The 16764-nt window shown below is 43.6% G+C and overlaps 1 protein-coding gene across 2 annotated transcripts in view; it reads left to right on the top strand.

Annotated features, from left to right (window-relative positions):
* Nucleotides 1-16764, top strand: part of pitrm1 (pitrilysin metallopeptidase 1) — a 38555-nt gene that overhangs the window by 10102 nt on the left and 11689 nt on the right. For both annotated transcript variants that reach the window (NM_001045797.1, XM_031903425.1), the window contains 11 exon segments: nt 393-519; nt 1139-1227; nt 2347-2475; nt 2934-3047; nt 4022-4118; nt 10798-10932; nt 12405-12543; nt 13177-13293; nt 13943-14072; nt 14460-14580; nt 15310-15386. In NM_001045797.1, the coding sequence (NP_001039262.1) occupies nt 393-519; nt 1139-1227; nt 2347-2475; nt 2934-3047; nt 4022-4118; nt 10798-10932; nt 12405-12543; nt 13177-13293; nt 13943-14072; nt 14460-14580; nt 15310-15386 (1275 nt within the window).

The following is a 16764-nucleotide window of genomic DNA, read 5'->3' as shown; positions in this document are numbered from 1 at the left end:
CAGTATATAAAACACAGCATTTCTAACCATATTCTTTTAAGGCTGTAGTCCTCATTTAAAGGGCAACCTAATGTTTTTTTTACAGTGTTTAATACTGTCTACTCTGAAAATCATATTAGGTTACAGAAAGATAACCCTTATTTTATTTTTATTTTTAATGTTACCTTTCCATTACACAGTATTGCAATAAACACAATCATTAACCCCTTAAATGAAAGGTTCAGAAGCGACTGTTAGCTGCAGAACTCCATTTTGAACCAAGATGGACCAAGATCATCTCAGTGACTCAATACTTGAGTATTGGGCACAATTATTGCTGACCTGTTCTAGCAAGATTTCTATATTTGTACTGTACCGTATTATAATAACCAAAACCCATATGTCCCTTCTAGATTCTTCACATACGGCAATCTGCCACTGGAGATACATTTAAAACAGATCCACGAAGATGCTCTGAGCAAGTTTGAAAGAATAGATCCTAAAACATCTGTTCCACCTCAAGAGCGCTGGCAAAGCCCTGTGAGTGAGTGTGTATGGTTACTGCAGTGACTATATACTGAATATACAAGGTTTACAATTACAATATAGCTATGAAGATGCATCTGCCTAGTCACATTGAAGGCCAGGCATAATAGCAACAAAAGAAATCCTATATAATTATTCATATCTTGTACACGGAGGTGCTATAAAAGTAGATAGGGCCACCATCAGTGTTATATAGAGCTTGGGAGAGAGTGGGCAGGGTTTGGATGATCATGACCATTCTTTCAAGGGGTATTTTCTTTTGATTGGGGCTCCATTCTACTGTTGGTAAGGCCCACCTACCAGGTGGACCAATGAGCTAATAAATGGAATGCACTTTTCATCCTGACTGTATAACCTACAAGTTTAGGTTGTGGGGGAAGCCAGGAGAAGTCTACCAGTAGTGATATACTGATTGTAAAGTTTGGCAGTGGAAGAATAATGGTGTGGGGCAGTTCTTCATAGTTTGGGCAAGGACCACTCTTTCATTACAAGCTAAAAATGTTAACTCTGGGGATATCGGGCAATGGGAACCACTTATTTTAGTGCACTTGTTCTAATACGGAGACAGCTAATTCATTTCTTTCTTTCTGTTTGACCAATACCAATGGTGCAGCGGGAATACAGCATTTCCTGTGGCACAGACTCCTTTGCGTCTGATCCTGAAAAGCAGACAACGGTCAGTGTGAACTTCCTGCTGTCGGAGTAAGTAGAGCTACTTTGTTATTTATTATGTGCGTCCCCTTTCCCATTTGTCAAGCCTCCCATACACAGGCTGAGGGCAGCTTACTCTGATATAGTACAGTTAGATCACACAGAGGTGGCATGGTGGCCTTGCTACAGAGATCTTACCTTTAAGCCCCCTGGCTGTTGTGTCCAATTGTTAAACCATAGGACTACACATGCATTTCCAGGTCTGCTAGTGACCCCAAACATACATCAGTGGGTAGAGTTTATCATATACTGGCTTTCGTGCAGCTTCCTAGACACTCTTTGCCTCTTAAATAAGACCCGATCCCCTGAAACACTGTTACCTTTCCAGTACGGCCAGTGCATTGCATATACCCTATACCCTGTGTTTAAAGGACTAGGGCTAGCTAAAAGAACTGGTATATTTAACTAAACAAATCCAGTTGGCAAATTCTGACGTAAGGGCTTTATTCTGCACGCACAAACAATTCTGGCATGCCTTTCTAGCTCAGTTTTCAAGCCTTCAGCCTCCTAAGCTAATTACAAGGCTCCTAACCCCTTCTCCCCTAGGCAAAAGGCAAAGAGAAATACTATTTTCTGAACTAGATCTAGAAGACTGGGATGAGTGATGGAACTCAAGGACCAATTTAATTTACTCCACCAACTCTACCTACCCCCATGTGTCTAAGCCACACTACAAGGGCAGTTACTGTCCCCCTATTGTTCTTTGCTTTCTACACTTCCTTTCATTCTCCCCATGGATGCACAGCTTCTGTATATCTGTAATGCCCCACATACAAGATATGCGACCTCCCTATAAATATGCCCATTGGGTGCCCTTGATAATTGACCACCAAAAATAATACCTGGTTTCTTCTTCGTATATATTATACTAATGGAAAACGGATTAGCTTGGTCGGTTCTGGGCTTCCCATTTCCATATCTAGCTAAAGGCCACCATTTAGAAGCAATCTCATAACTGATTTCAATTTAAGCAACAAAGTACTTGGTTTTCCCAAATGTTTTGGAAACCTGTATTCCTGTATTTACTGGCCCAAAACTGGTTTTACTGTTAAATGTAATTTTAATAACATCCTTGTGATTTTTTCTGACTCTAACTCGCTGAATGTGCAGAATTACAGACACGTTTGAAGCATTTACGCTGAGCCTTCTCTCCTCCCTTATGGTTGACGGACCAAATTCCCCTTTCTACAAAGCGTTGATTGAAGCCAACCTTGGCACAGATTTTTCTCCTGATACTGGGTAAGTTAAAGGGTTACTGGAGTCACATTGTGTGTGTGTGAATGGGATGGGGACATTAGACTGTAAGCTCCAATTGGACAGGGACTGATGGGAATGGGATGGGGACATTAGACTGTAAGCCTTTATGGGACAGGGACTGATGGGAATGGGATAGGGACATTAGACTGTAAGCTCCAATGGGACAGGGACTGATGGGAATGTGATAGGGACATTAGACTGTAAGCTCCACTGGGGCAGGGACTGATGGGAATGGAATAGGGACATTAGACTGTAAGTTCCACTGGAGCAGGGACGGATGGGAATGTGATAGGGACCTTAGATTGTAAGCTCCACTGGGGCAGGGACTGATGGGAATGATGTATAATCTCTGTAATGCCCCATGAATATATTGGTGCTATATAAATGATACATCATTATTAACTGGAGGTCCAATAAAATGCCTGTTTTTTAACTCCTAGATTTAACAATTACACTCGAGAAACCTACTTTAGCATCGGGTTACAAGGAATAAATAAAGAGGATTCTGAAAAGGTGAAGGCTATAATTAACAAGACGATTAACGAGGTTGCTGAGTAAGTATGACGTGGGTCATGGGCTTAGGGCTTATTAGTAAGGATTCTGTAGAAAAAGTTGTTTCTTTGAAGCTGCTAAATACCAAAGTTAAAGGAGTTGGTGACCTTTAAATTAGCTGTTAGTATGATGTAGAGAGTTCAATTCTGAGACTGTTTGCAGTTGGTCTTCATTTTTTATTATTTGTGTTTTATTTAATTATTGATCTTTTTTATCAGCAGCTTCAGTTTGGAATTTCAGCGGTTATATGGTTGCTAGGGTTCAAATTACTTTAACAACCAGACAGTGGTTTGAATAAGTAGCTGAAATATGACTAGGAGAGGGCCTGAATAGAAAGAAAAGTGACAGAATGTAACAATAACAGTAAAATTGTAGCCTCACACAGCAGTAGTTTAAGGGCTGATGGGGTTAGTGACCCCCATTTAAAAGCTGGAAAGAGTAAGAAGAAAAAGGCATATACTTAAAAAACTATGACAAATAAAAAATAAAGTAAAGTTGCTAAGAATTAGTCATTCTATGGCATAAAAAAAGCTTAACTTAAAATTGAACTGCCCCTGTCAATTATTACTTGCTGCTGGCTAGAAAGAGAGTTGATTGTGTTGTCTGAAACACTTATAGGGTTATGTATGAAAATACACTGTTTGCCCAGGAGCAGTAACCCATAGAAATGAATCAGCAAGTAGCATTTACTGGTCACCTTATTAAAAGCAAACATCTTATTCGTTGCTATGTGTTACTGCTCCTGGGCAAACCTAGTACCTTTTATTACATATGGGGGGTAGACTGTTATTCTCCCATAGCAATGAACTCTAGTTCTAGCCAACTACAAGTAGCAGCTACTCATCAGTTGGTGAGACACAGGCCTTAGCCTTTTGGCAAAAGCAGATAAGTTACCAAATTGGCGATGGCAGGGGCATTTACTAAAGAACCATAGAACAGTAGGAAGTTATTGTAATGTATATATCTTTTCTTTCAGGCACGGGATTGAGGCAGAAAGAATAGAAGCTCTTCTTCATAAGCTGGAGATCCAAATGAAACATCAGTCAACAAGCTTCGGGCTCACCCTAGCATCAGTAGGTTCTGATACCATTTGTAAGCAACTGGCACTGTGCAATGCGTCTGATGCTTTACTTTCATTTATTATGTTTGTCAATCTTTTGGCATTACCCCAGTTGGTGTAATATAAGGATGCTAGTCATGAGCTAATATTTTAGAAAGCACATTAGTACATGTAGGTACATTTTGCATTATTAGTATAATATACACAAATATTCATTTGTCATGTGACACAAGTGACATCACTTGGCACCCGTTTTAAATGGCTAAGTACAATTTTTATTGATCTATTTCACAGGGTCATTACAGATTTTGTATATTTTATATTTCTCTCACGTCTAAGGGGGACACAGGGACCATGGGGTAAAGGGTCCCTCCCATCAGGAGGCAGGACACTGATGACATCAGAGTTGCAGACCCTCCTACTCTCCCTTTATCCCCTGCTGCCCCTGAAGGGCGCCAGTTTTTTCAGTGTCCTTCATACAGGAGGTTGGACCGGCCTCTAGTAGGCCCAACAGAGATGCTTCGGTCGGTAGTTAGTACCGACACCCGGGGTGAGGCCTTGTCAGAACTTACACTGACATTACAGGCAAGCCCCCAACGTGGGATACACGGTAAAAAAAAAAAAAAAAAAAAAAAAAAATCTCTGAGCCCCAGCTCACCTGCGGGATCAGACTACCTAGCGCCCGACATCAACGCTCTCGTTAGAGCAAGCATGCGGGCCGGCACCACGGACACGATCCTTAACCGTTCGTGCTCCTCGCCATGCCAGTGCGCTTTCCCCCTATGCGACGCTCCCTTACTGGCGCGTTGGCGACGGGAAGTGACGTCACGATCACTCGCGCCGGAAGTCTGCATTCGCGCGCGGTGAGTCACAACTACGCACTTGGACCACAGTTCGCGCCACTACCCGCGCCACTGCAGTCCCAGACGAGCTACGCAGAACCGATTGACAAGGGGTGCAGACTCTCCTACCCTGCTCTTCCCCACAGGCTTCCGGTCTGTAAGTAACACCATTCTGCCGAGCACTCTCTCAGCATGGCAGAAGGCAGGGGAGATTTATTTTCAAAGGGGGGTAAGCACTCAGATTCGATTGCTACCTTTTTTGCTTGCACAAAATGTTTAACAAAGTTTAGGGAGGGACAGGTCGAGCCGCTCTGCTCCAGCTGCAGCCCCACTCAGGCCCATACATCAGGCACGTTAACCCCTTCACATATGGGGACGGTTCCAGACAGAACATTACAGGGGTCAGCTACCAGGGGCAACTCTGAACCCCAAGGACCTTCCGAGGTACCAGGTTGGGCACTCACACTGTCTCAATCCCTATCCAGTCTACAATGTATACCACAGTTAGCATCCTCCATTGATAGGATGCTCTCTAAAATGTCGGCTAACACTGACACCACACCAAAACGCAAAAGGTCTTGCCCAGTGGAAACATCCCTTAAGGGTTCATCCACGCTCCCATCCTCTGATGAAGAGATTAGTGAGGGGGAAATAATCTCATCCCCAGCGGCCTCTGACTCCAGTGAGGAGGACAATTCGGCCGACACAGCATCTGGGGTAGATAGCCTCATTAGGGCAGTCCTGGAAACCCTAAACATCCAGGAGGAAGACCCCACGCTTTTCAAAAGGCAGCGCAAATCAGTAGTTACCTTCCCTGCCCATGAACAACTACAGAATTTGATTCTTGAGGAGTGGAAATTCCCAGATAAAAAATTTCAACTTACAAAACGCTTTTCTAGACAATATCCGTTTCCTAAGGACTCAATAGAGAAGTGGAGTTCCCCTCCAATGGTGGACGCACCAGTCTCGCGGCTGTCCAAGGCCACAGCCCTTCCAGTCCCAGACGCCTCAGCGTTCAAGGACCCCACTGACAAAAAGATGGAAGGGCTTCTCAAGGCCAACTTCCTCTCCACCGGGTCGGCACTTAGACCCATACTAGCTTCAGCCTGGGTCAGTCGGGCAATTGAGTCATGGTCCAGCTCTCTAATACTAGCCATTCAGGACGATAGTCCCAGGGACAAGGTAATACAACTGGCGTCCTACATCCAGGAGGCCAACCAGTTCCTAGCTGATGCCTCACTTGACGCAGCTAGGGTTATTGCAAGGGCATCCGCACTATCGGTTGCCACGAGAAGAGCACTCTGGCTGAAACTTTGGTCGGCTGACCTTAGCTCCAAAAAATCCCTAACATCTATCCCATTTCAGGGTCAGAAGTTGTTTGGCGACGAACTGGACAAAATAATTTCTCAAGCAACAGGAGGAAAAAGTACACTTCTACCTCAAAACAAGGCTAAGTCCGTATTCAACCAAAAGAAGGGACAGTCCTTTCGGAACCAGGGGTTTCGCAACTTCAGATACAACCCGCAACAAAACTCTCAGAATAACTCAAAAAATCGATTCTCTAACAAGGGGAAATCTACATGGCAGCCCCGCAGACACCTGCCCAAACAGACCGGAGACAAGGCCTCTTCCTCCTGACTACACCTGGGTGACTCCAGACACAGGTGCCATAGGGGGTCGACTACGCCTATTCGCAAACATTTGGTCACAACTCATAGACGATGCTTGGGTGGTACAATCCATATCAACAGGTTATCGACTGGAGTTCCGACAAGCTCCCCCAAGACACTTCTTTATGTCAAGGGTACCAACCCCGGATCAAAAGAGACAGGCATTCCTCTCCATTATAGACTCCCTATACGAAACGGGGGTCATCATTCCGGTTCCTCCACATCAGCGGTTTCAAGGATTTTATTCGAACCTCTTTATTGTGCCAAAGAAGGACGGATCTTTCCGCCCAATATTGGACTGGGCTCCTAAACAAATGGATTGTTTACCACAGATTCAAAATGGAATCAGTTCGGTCCATAATTCGGGCACTGGAACCAGGAGACTTTTTAGCTTCCCTAGACATAAGAGATGCATATCTCCATGTCCCCATCTTTCCGCCACACCAACGGTTCCTACGGTTTGCCTTTCACAATCAACACTTTCAGTTCGTTGCTCTGCCTTTCGGGCTTTCTTCGGCACCAAGAGTGTTTACAAAGATCATGTCCTCCATGGCGGCATTTCTACGCGTGCGGGCTGTCTTCATAATGCCTTACTTGGACGACCTCCTCATCAAGGCGAGATCCAGGGACATGGCAGAACGGAACATACAATTATCCATTCAGAATCTCCAAATGTTCGGGTGGTCAATCAACATGCGCAAGTCCTGCCTAGTACCCAACCAGGCCATGCCGTTCTTGGGACTTCTGTTCCACACGACATCACAGAAGATATTTTTACCACAAGACAAACAACTCAAGATCCAGAATTCTGTCAGACTTCTCCAATCATCAGTCAGACCAACAGTTCAGACATGCATGAGGGTGTTGGGACTGATGGTATCCACTATAGAGGCAGTAACATTTGCCCAGCTTCACTTTCGACCGCTACAAGCGGCGATTCTCAGATTGTGGAAGAAATCATCTCTATTACAGAGGATAACTCTCCCAGAGGAAACTCGGAGATCTCTGGTATGGTGGTTAACCCCCAACAGACTGAACCAGGGAAAATCCTTTCTAGAACCATCATGGATAATAGTGACAACGGATGCCAGTCTCACAGGCTGGGGGGCAACATTACAGAAGTTTTCATCCCAGGGTCTATGGTCAAGGACGGAAGCATCCCTTCCAATAAACATTCTAGAGATCAGGGCCATCCTGCGAGCACTTCAGACATGGGAAAATATCCTGAGAGGCCAAGCTGTGAGGATACAGTCAGACAACGCCACGGCAGTGGCGTACATAAACAGACAGGGAGGCACGAAAAGCAGAAAAGCAAATCTAGAAGTGACTCACATACTGGAGTGGGCAGAAAGGACGGAAACCCAGATATCGGCAATTCACATTCCCGGAATAGACAATGTGGAGGCAGACTATCTCAGCAGATATCAGATAGACCCAGGGGGATGGAGTCTGCAGTCGGAGGCGTTTCAACTGCTGACCAGACAATGGGGAGACCCAGAAATCGACCTAATGGCGTCAAGGCAAAACAGAAAGGTACCCAGATTTTTTGCAAGATACAGGGATCCTCTAGCGGAGGGAATAGATGCAATGACAATTCCATGGCGATTCAGACTAGCCTACATATTTCCTCCTCTTCCCATGTTACCACGGGTGTTACGAAAGATTGCCAGGGAACCTGTCACGGTAATCTTGGTCGCTCCCTGCTGGCCCAGGAGGTCATGGTATTCAAGTCTACTAGATCTATCCCTGGAACCTCCAATTCCGCTTCCCTTGTCCCCTCATCTACTCACTCAGGGACCACTGTTTCACCCCAACCCTCAGATATTCGCCTTAACGGGATGGCTCTTGAGGCGGCAATCTTAAGACAGAAAGGTTTTTCTGAGGAAGTAATTCTGACTATGATTAGGGCACGCAAACCTAATACGTCTAAGATATACCACAGAACATGGGAATGTTACAGATCTTGGTGCGAAAGGGAGGAATTGCAGTTTCCGGAATTCCGCCTAGCATGGGTGCTACAGTACTTACAAGAAGGTCTCAAGAAGGGACTTAGACTGGGATCACTGAAGACCCAGGTGTCAGCCTTATCTGTCCTATTTCAGGAACGCCTAGCTCTTATGGAAGATGTCCGCACCTTCCTTCAGGGGGTTTCCCGACTTTCTCCTCCATTCAGACATCCGGTGTCTCCGTGGGACCTCAACCTGGTACTATCAGTCCTCATGGAAGTACCCTTTGAATGGATTTCCTCACCTGGAAGACTGTGTTTCTAGTCGCAATATCTTCAGCCAGGAGAGTGTCTGAGTTGGGGGCGCTATCGTATGCAGAACCATTCCTAAATTTTCACGAGGATAGGGCAGTACTTCGTACGGTTCCAGGATTCCTCCCCAAGGTCGTATCATCCTTTCACATTAACACTGAAATCGTGTTACCATCCTTTTGCAACAACCCAAAGAATGAAAAGGAGGCCAAGTTACATAGGTTGGACGTGGTCAGAACCCTTAGGGTCTATGTTTCCCGAACAAGGGCTATTCGAAAAACAGAAACACTTTTCATAGTTCCCTCAGGGGCACGCAAAGGGCTTCCAGCCACAAAGGCTACTTTAGCTCGTTGGATAAAGGAGACAGTGAGACGTGCATATCTGGTACGGAGAAAGGCACCCCCGATAAGACTCAGGGCTCACTCCACTAGAGCAATAGGAGCTTCTTGGGCTCATAGGAATGCGGCCACAGCCGAGCAGGTATGCAGAGCGGCCACCTGGTCCTCTCCGCATACATTTACAAAATTTTACCATTTCAATACTTACCTGTCTGCAGAAGCAGCCTTCGGACGAAAGGTTCTCCAGGCAGTTATTTCCTAAGTTGTCAGAGTTCTTCCCTCCCTACTGTGGGTGGCTTTGATACATCCCCATGGTCCCTGTGTCCCCCTTAGACGTGAGAGAAAAGGAGGTTTATGTACTTACCGTTAAAGCCTTTTCTCTACAGTCGTAAGGGGGACACAGGGACCATGGGGTAAAGGGTCCCTCCCATCAGGAGGCAGGACACTGATGACATCAGAGTTGCAGACCCTCCTACTCTCCCTTTATCCCCTGCTGCCCCTGAAGGGCGCCAGTTTGTAACAAGTAACTGAGAACTAAAAACACATCTCTCAACATTGTAGAAATGAACTATAAAACAAGAGTTCGGGAAGGGAAGCCCTGTGTCCCCCTTACGACTGTAGAGAAAAGGCTTTAACGGTAAGTACATAAACCTCCTTATATATAATATATATATATATATATATATTTGAAAGACTCACTGTCCTGAATGCTTGTGATAATTGTCTGTCCATCTATTTATTAGCCATAAGTTTTCACTTTGGCCATGCCTGGGGGACACAGGGACACTGAGTTATAGAACCTTTTGTTAGGAGCAAGGAGTCAAGCAAGGAGTCCGTATTGCACAAGTTATACTAATGGGGGGAACATATTTCCAGAGTTCCTAGTCCCCCAATCAACCAAAGAGAAAGCATTCTAGCTGTAAATAAATCCTGGTTCAGGCTTCTTTCTTCTACTGTATTTTGGTATAATTTGATGTGAAAGGCATATAATCTCTGTACAAAGATGTGGAATGCTAAATAAAGAAAGAATAATACTTTACTACTCAGAAATATAAATGCACTTAAAGGTGGCCATACACGCACCGATATTATCGTACGAAACCTCGTTTCGTACGATAATCGGTGCGTGTATGGCATGTCAGCGAGCCGACCGATATCGCAGGAAGCTGCTGAAATCGGTCGGCTCGCCGATCGGCCAAGTTAGAAAATTTTGATCGGGCGCCATAGAAGGCGCCTGACCAAAATTCTCCCTTCAGAGCTGAATCGGCAGAAGGAGGTAGAAATCCTATTGTTTCTACCTCCTTACCTGCCGATTCAGCCCTGAATGGTGTGTGGCGGATCTGACGATGTTTCGTGCGACCGACGGTCGTACGAAACATCGTGAGATCGCCACGTGTATGGCCAGCTTAAGATTGTAAATTGACCGCAAGCTATGTCTTATAGATTTGCTAGGTACTACCTTATTGTTTGAAGTGTTTAGACATAGTATTGAAATTATATATTCTGATTGAATCTATTATATCATATAATTTGTCCTCCTTTTACAAGATAAATACATTTTTGTTTCTGAATGATTTTAATCTAGTACGTTGCATCATGCTGGAATCATGAGGGGGACCCTGTGGACCTCTTGAAGATCGGAGATAAAATTAGCCGCTTTAGGGAGTGCCTCAAAGAGAATCCAAAGTTCCTTCAAGACAAAGTCAAGCAGTACTTTCAGGTAATAATGTAATAGTTCTTTTAAAGCAATATCTAATATTGAATCCAGGATTCGCTTTGGGATTTTCCTAAATAGTGGATTCAGTGCATCTAATACGAGAGCTTCTCATATAGGCCCTGCTTCACATAAGGCAAACCTAGCAGTGGTGCAACTCGCCACATGTCAAATAGTAACATAGAATTTCTGTTGGATTGACATCAACGCTTTGATTGAACCACCTTCACTATTCACCTTTTCCTTTTAAAGCCTCTCCAGTGTGACACGAACCTAGGGTTGCCACCTTTTCTTCTGGCCTGTACTAACCAATGATGTAAGGGGTATGGGGGTAGGTATGAAAGGGGCAGCATTGTGGGACAGGGGCATGACATCCTGGGTAGGGCTAGAGAGAGCAAGTGTGAATTCTGTGAGTAGCTGGGTGTTTGGGTGCATAAAGGGGAGAAAAGCAAGGGGACGTGGGCAGTTTGGAGGTGAGACTGGATGCAAACAACTAAGGTTTGTTATCTTACCATCAAGTGCATTTATGGTAAATCTCTAAGGCCCTGGCTTTCAATGGTATTGTATATTGTCCTACCTAAAGGTGAACTTTTCCCAAACTTCAGTTTTTTAGCAGAAGGAAACTTGTTCGTTATTTTGATTGGTCCTTTTTTTTGTTCCACCCTGAAGATGCAAAGCAGCCCCACAGCATGATGCTACCAGCACCACATTTTGTGCCACCCTCCCATGGTTACCCATATGGTCCTAGATAGGAAAATCTAGAAAAAAAAGATTCTGAACCAAATACTGTAGTAAAATATTTTATATCAACTGTATAAAGTTAATTGTCTCTGGGCTCGCACATAATGAGGCTTCCCCCAGGCCCCCCCCCCCAAGCATCCTTCAGCTTCCCCCAGGGCCCCCCCCCCCCCCCAAGTATCCTTCAGCGTCCCCCAGGGCCTCCAAGCATCCTCCAGCTCCCCCACGGCACCCCCAGCATTCTTCATCTTCCCCCAGGGCCCCCAAGCACCTTCCATTTCCCCCCTAACCTACCCCCAGCGGCCTCTGACTGCCGTGATGTCTTCCTCTCTGTGCCGCGGCTCCCAGCGTGTGACATCAACCTTATAAAAGCGAGGATGCGGCAGAGAGCCGCGGCACATAGAGGAAGACAGTTCGCCGTATTAGACGCACCAACTTTTCCCCCCCAGTTTTGGGGAAGAAAAAGTGCGTCTTATACGGCGAAAAATACGGTACCTAGCGTCAAGTATGGCATTAGTGGTAGCACCATGCAAAGATACAGGGAATCACTGCGTAAACCTACATCAGGGCAATGAGGCCAAAGTAACGCCAGAGTGGCTCAAGAACTAGTTTAAATTTAGTGTCAATGCCCTAATCTCATTCTAGCTGAGAATCTCTAGCACTGTTTTACAGTCCAGATGCAGACAACTAAATTCGGGTGCAATTGCTTACCATTTGCTGGTGTTATTGTGTGTGTGCAGGTCAGTCAGCACCGGATGACCCTGTCGATGAGCCCTGATGAACAGCACTACGACAAGGAAGCACAACTGGAAGCAGAAAAACTGACCCAAAAGGTCAAAGCTTTGTCTGAAGAAGAACGAAAGCAAATTTATGAGAAAGGTTCCAGCCAAACTTCTGTTATAAGCAGTTTTCTATCCACATATGGACAATTATATTTACACACACAACTGCTGTTATACTACAGATATGTGAGAATTATTGGACATGAAGAGAAAACTCTCGGGAGAGAACCATAGTTAGGATCTACATAACGTATCTGCCTCTCTTTCCACTTCCCTATTGACTTGGCTGATATTCAGACCGCAGATAAGTCAGCAGTTCCATATAGGATTTCTGATCTTTATTTGAAGTCTTCATTCCCCAGTGATACCAGATGGTTTGGCCCATATACAGGGCTTTTCCTATAAGGGTTTATGTGGCAGTGAGTGGAATTGGGTATTTCTCCTTAAGAGGACCTTTAAGAATCCTACACTACATGTTTGTATTCATGAGGCATAAGAGGAGAATCCTGACTATACACTGGGCTGCAGAGGGGGCTTGAATGTCTGGAAACCTTTACTATAGGCTGGACCATGCAGTAGGTGGTACCATACACTACAACACAAATCCTATATACAAAGTGCTTTAGTTCTGTTCAGCTGAGGTAAAAAGGGAATATATGAATGTGTATGATGTTGGACTATCTGTTAGAAAATAATATATAATATAAATGCTGTTTCTTTACATCTCCAGGTCTAGAACTGATAAGGCTGCAGAGCAAACCACAGGATGCTTCCTGCCTTCCTGCTCTTAAAGTATCTGATATTGAACCCAAAATCCCACTGACAGACTTAGATATCACCTATGCAGGTATTGTATTGCGCTCAAAGATCCATACGAGTTCCTAAGTATATAGGGAAGCCTCTACCAAATACAGAAGCATGTTTCTAACAGCCCAACATAGCATACTATATACAGTTAATCCCACATTTTATGTTAAGGGGACCAGAAACAAAGGTATAAAATCCGGAAAAAACATTATGCATTATACCAACGGGACCTATAACAGTGGGAAATTAAGGAAAACCTAAACTCGTACATTTTTTTTGCCTGTTTTGCAAAAAAAAATACAAAATCAGTGCTTGTATTATGCTGTCTAATGCTGTCAGCCATTTTGCGTATCTTGCTCCGGCCACTTCCACTTTTCACCTCCCTCCCAGTCCCCACCGGGTGCCTATAGACAGGCAGAGACTCGCTCCCTCATTTGACCCTACTGGACTCAATAGGCAGCCCATCTATGGGACAGTGATCACTTTTCCTGGGGCTTGGTTACATGTCGATCAGGCTAGGTGGAAAATTTTAATTAGTCATTGTAAGTATGTGGTTTATAATGGCCCTCACTTGGGGTGGCCCTGGTGATACAAGTACAATTTAAATCAGCCATTTTTGTCTGACAACGTGGTAACTTAATGGATGTGTTTAGTGATGTCATACTGGATGTTATTATGTCACGTTGCAGGCGACGTCCCTGTGCAATACTGTGCTCAGCCAACCAATGGAATGGTATATTTCAGGGCAGTCTCTAGCCTGAATACTCTTCCTGAGGAACTAAAACCATATGTGCCCCTCTTTTGCTCAGTCATTACCAAGTAAGTATTAACAGGGTAGGGACCCATCATAGTAATACTCATGCCTATATAATTATACAAATTATTTGTAGTTTTATACTGCTAATATCATGCATTTGCTTGTTCTGACCATCTGAACCAGCCAGAAGCGTCATGTACTGATACAGGAGGGGCCTCTTGCTGCTTCTCTGCTCAGTTTTATTGCTCATTGTGAAGAGACAGTTCTTGCATCAGTAACTTCATTTCATGGCACAGGAGCAGGGGATGCTTCTGTTGCACATTCAGTGTCAACTGCTGATTTCATGATGCTGAATATATATTAAATTGATATACATTCAACAATATTATTGTGCCAGTAAGTGGAGACATCTGATTGACAGTGGGAACTATTTGCTCTTTCTTGTGCAGGCTTGGCTGCGGGGTCTATAATTACCGGGAACAAGCACAACAAATGGAGCTGACGACAGGAGGAATGTCTGTCTGCCCCCACATTATAACAGATGACTCCAATCTGGATACTTATGAACAGGTGAAGCGAGGCGTGAACAGGGAGCAAAGCAAATTGTAGGCAGTGGATCCAGCAGTGGGACAGAGGGTGCAAAATGGCTTCAGAAGGCAGGGAATGTGCATAAAAGCAGGGATACTGGGGGCGGGGAGATGAGTGCTCAGAGATCATGGAAGCCATAGGAAAACAGGGCTAAAGCTTAAAATTAACATTTAGTATGATGTAGACATTGATATTCTGAGACAATTTGCAATTGGTCTTCATTTTTTATTTCTTTGTGGTTTTTCAGTTATTTAGCTTTTTTATTCAGCAGATCTTCAGTTTGCATTTCAGCAGCTATCTGTTTGCTAGGGTCTTGTTTACCTTAGCAACCATGCAGTGGCTTGATTGAAATACTGGAATATGAACAGGTGATGGAGTGAATGGGAAGGTAAACAATACAAAGTAACAATAACTAACAATTATATTCTAGCATCACAGAGCAGTGCTGGGGTCAGTGACCCCTGTTTGAAAGCTGGAGAGTGTCAGAAAAGGGAAGGCATATCATTCATAAACTATAAAAAATAAATAATGAAGACCATTTGCAAACTTGTTAGGAATACCAAAAGTTAACCTAAAGGTGATCCATCACAGCAAGGATGAATTTGAGGGCCAAGAGCTTGGTAAAGAGAATGCTGTCTGACTAGAGGTAGAAGTAGAAATATTATTGAGACTGGGCAAAAAGTAAATTCATATTCTCTCTCTGTTCTCTAGGGGGTGGTGTTCTCCTCTTTGTGTTTAGACAGAAACTTGCCTGACATGATGCATCTGTGGAGTGAAATATTTAACAGGTAAGGGTTTTGTATGTAACAGGTATTAGGCAATATATCCTTCAATGCTAGTAAATTGTAAAGGTAGATTAAAGGGTAAATTGAGTTTTAGCTTCTGAACAATATAAAATTGTTTACATCCCTTTTAAAACAGGCATACCTCTTGTGAAGGTGCCTCACCTTCCCTATTGAATTAAACATATAGTGGGGAATTGAACCAAAATCAAACAAATGCATATGTCCAAGCTGACCCTTTGTAAGAGAGTGGACAGCCCACCCTGCTCATATTGATCAACTACTCAGCAGGGTCAGTCTTACACCACAATACATAATAATGTATTATATAGAGAACAACAGCCGTGCATTTATCTGAAACATGTAGTGACAGTTATCACAGGGCCCCTGTACAGAAGGAATAAGGCCTCTGCACCCCCCCGTCCAACCCTGTCTCTAACAAGTTGTTTCTAGGATGTACAGGTATCGGACCCCTTATCCGGAAACCCATTATCCAGAAAGTTCTGAATTACGGAAAGGCCATCTCCTATAGACTCCATTTTAATCAAATTATTCACATTTTTAAAAATTATTTCCTTTTTCTCTGTAAAATAAATAAAACAGTACCTTGTATTTGATCCCAACTAAGATATAATGAATCTTTATTGGATGAAAAACAATCCTATTGGGTTTATTTAATGTTTAAATGATTTCCTTTTTCTCTGTAATAATAAAACTGTACCTGTACTTGATCCCAACTAAGATATAATTACCCCTTATTGGGGGCAGAATAGTCCTATTGGGTTTATTTAATGGTTAAATGATTCCCTTTTCTCTGTAATAATAAACAGTACCTTGTACTTGATCCCAACTAAGATATAATTACCCCTTATTGGGGGCAGAACAGCCCTATTGGGTTTATTTAATGGTTAAATGATTCCCTTTTCTCTGTAATAATAAAACAGTACCTGTACTTGATCCCAACTAAGATATAATTACCCCTTATTGGGGGAGAACAGCCCTATTGGGTTTATTTAATGGTTAAATGATTCCCTTTTCTCTGTAATAATAAAACAGTACCTGTATTTGATCCCAACTAAGATATAATTACCCCTTATTGGGGGCAAAACAATCCTATTGGGTTTATTTAATGATTTAAATTAAACGATTTTAAGTAAACTTAAAGCATTGAGATCCAAACTAAGGAAAGATCCCTTATCCGGAAGACCCCAGATCCCAAGCATTTTGGATAACAGATCCCATAGCTGTACCATCTTTTTACAGCTTGTCATGTGCCTACTTCACCACAAGATGTCGCTTCTGAGACCAAAAGCAAACCCCATTGCCCACCCACACAAATGAGCTATGGAAATAATCACCGGCCAATAAAAGCAAAAATAGTGGT

This window comes from Xenopus tropicalis, chromosome 6 (assembly GCF_000004195.4).
Source record: "Xenopus tropicalis strain Nigerian chromosome 6, UCB_Xtro_10.0, whole genome shotgun sequence".
Lineage (NCBI taxonomy): Eukaryota > Metazoa > Chordata > Amphibia > Anura > Pipidae > Xenopus > Xenopus tropicalis.
This window is presented reverse-complemented; position numbering and strand designations above follow the sequence as displayed.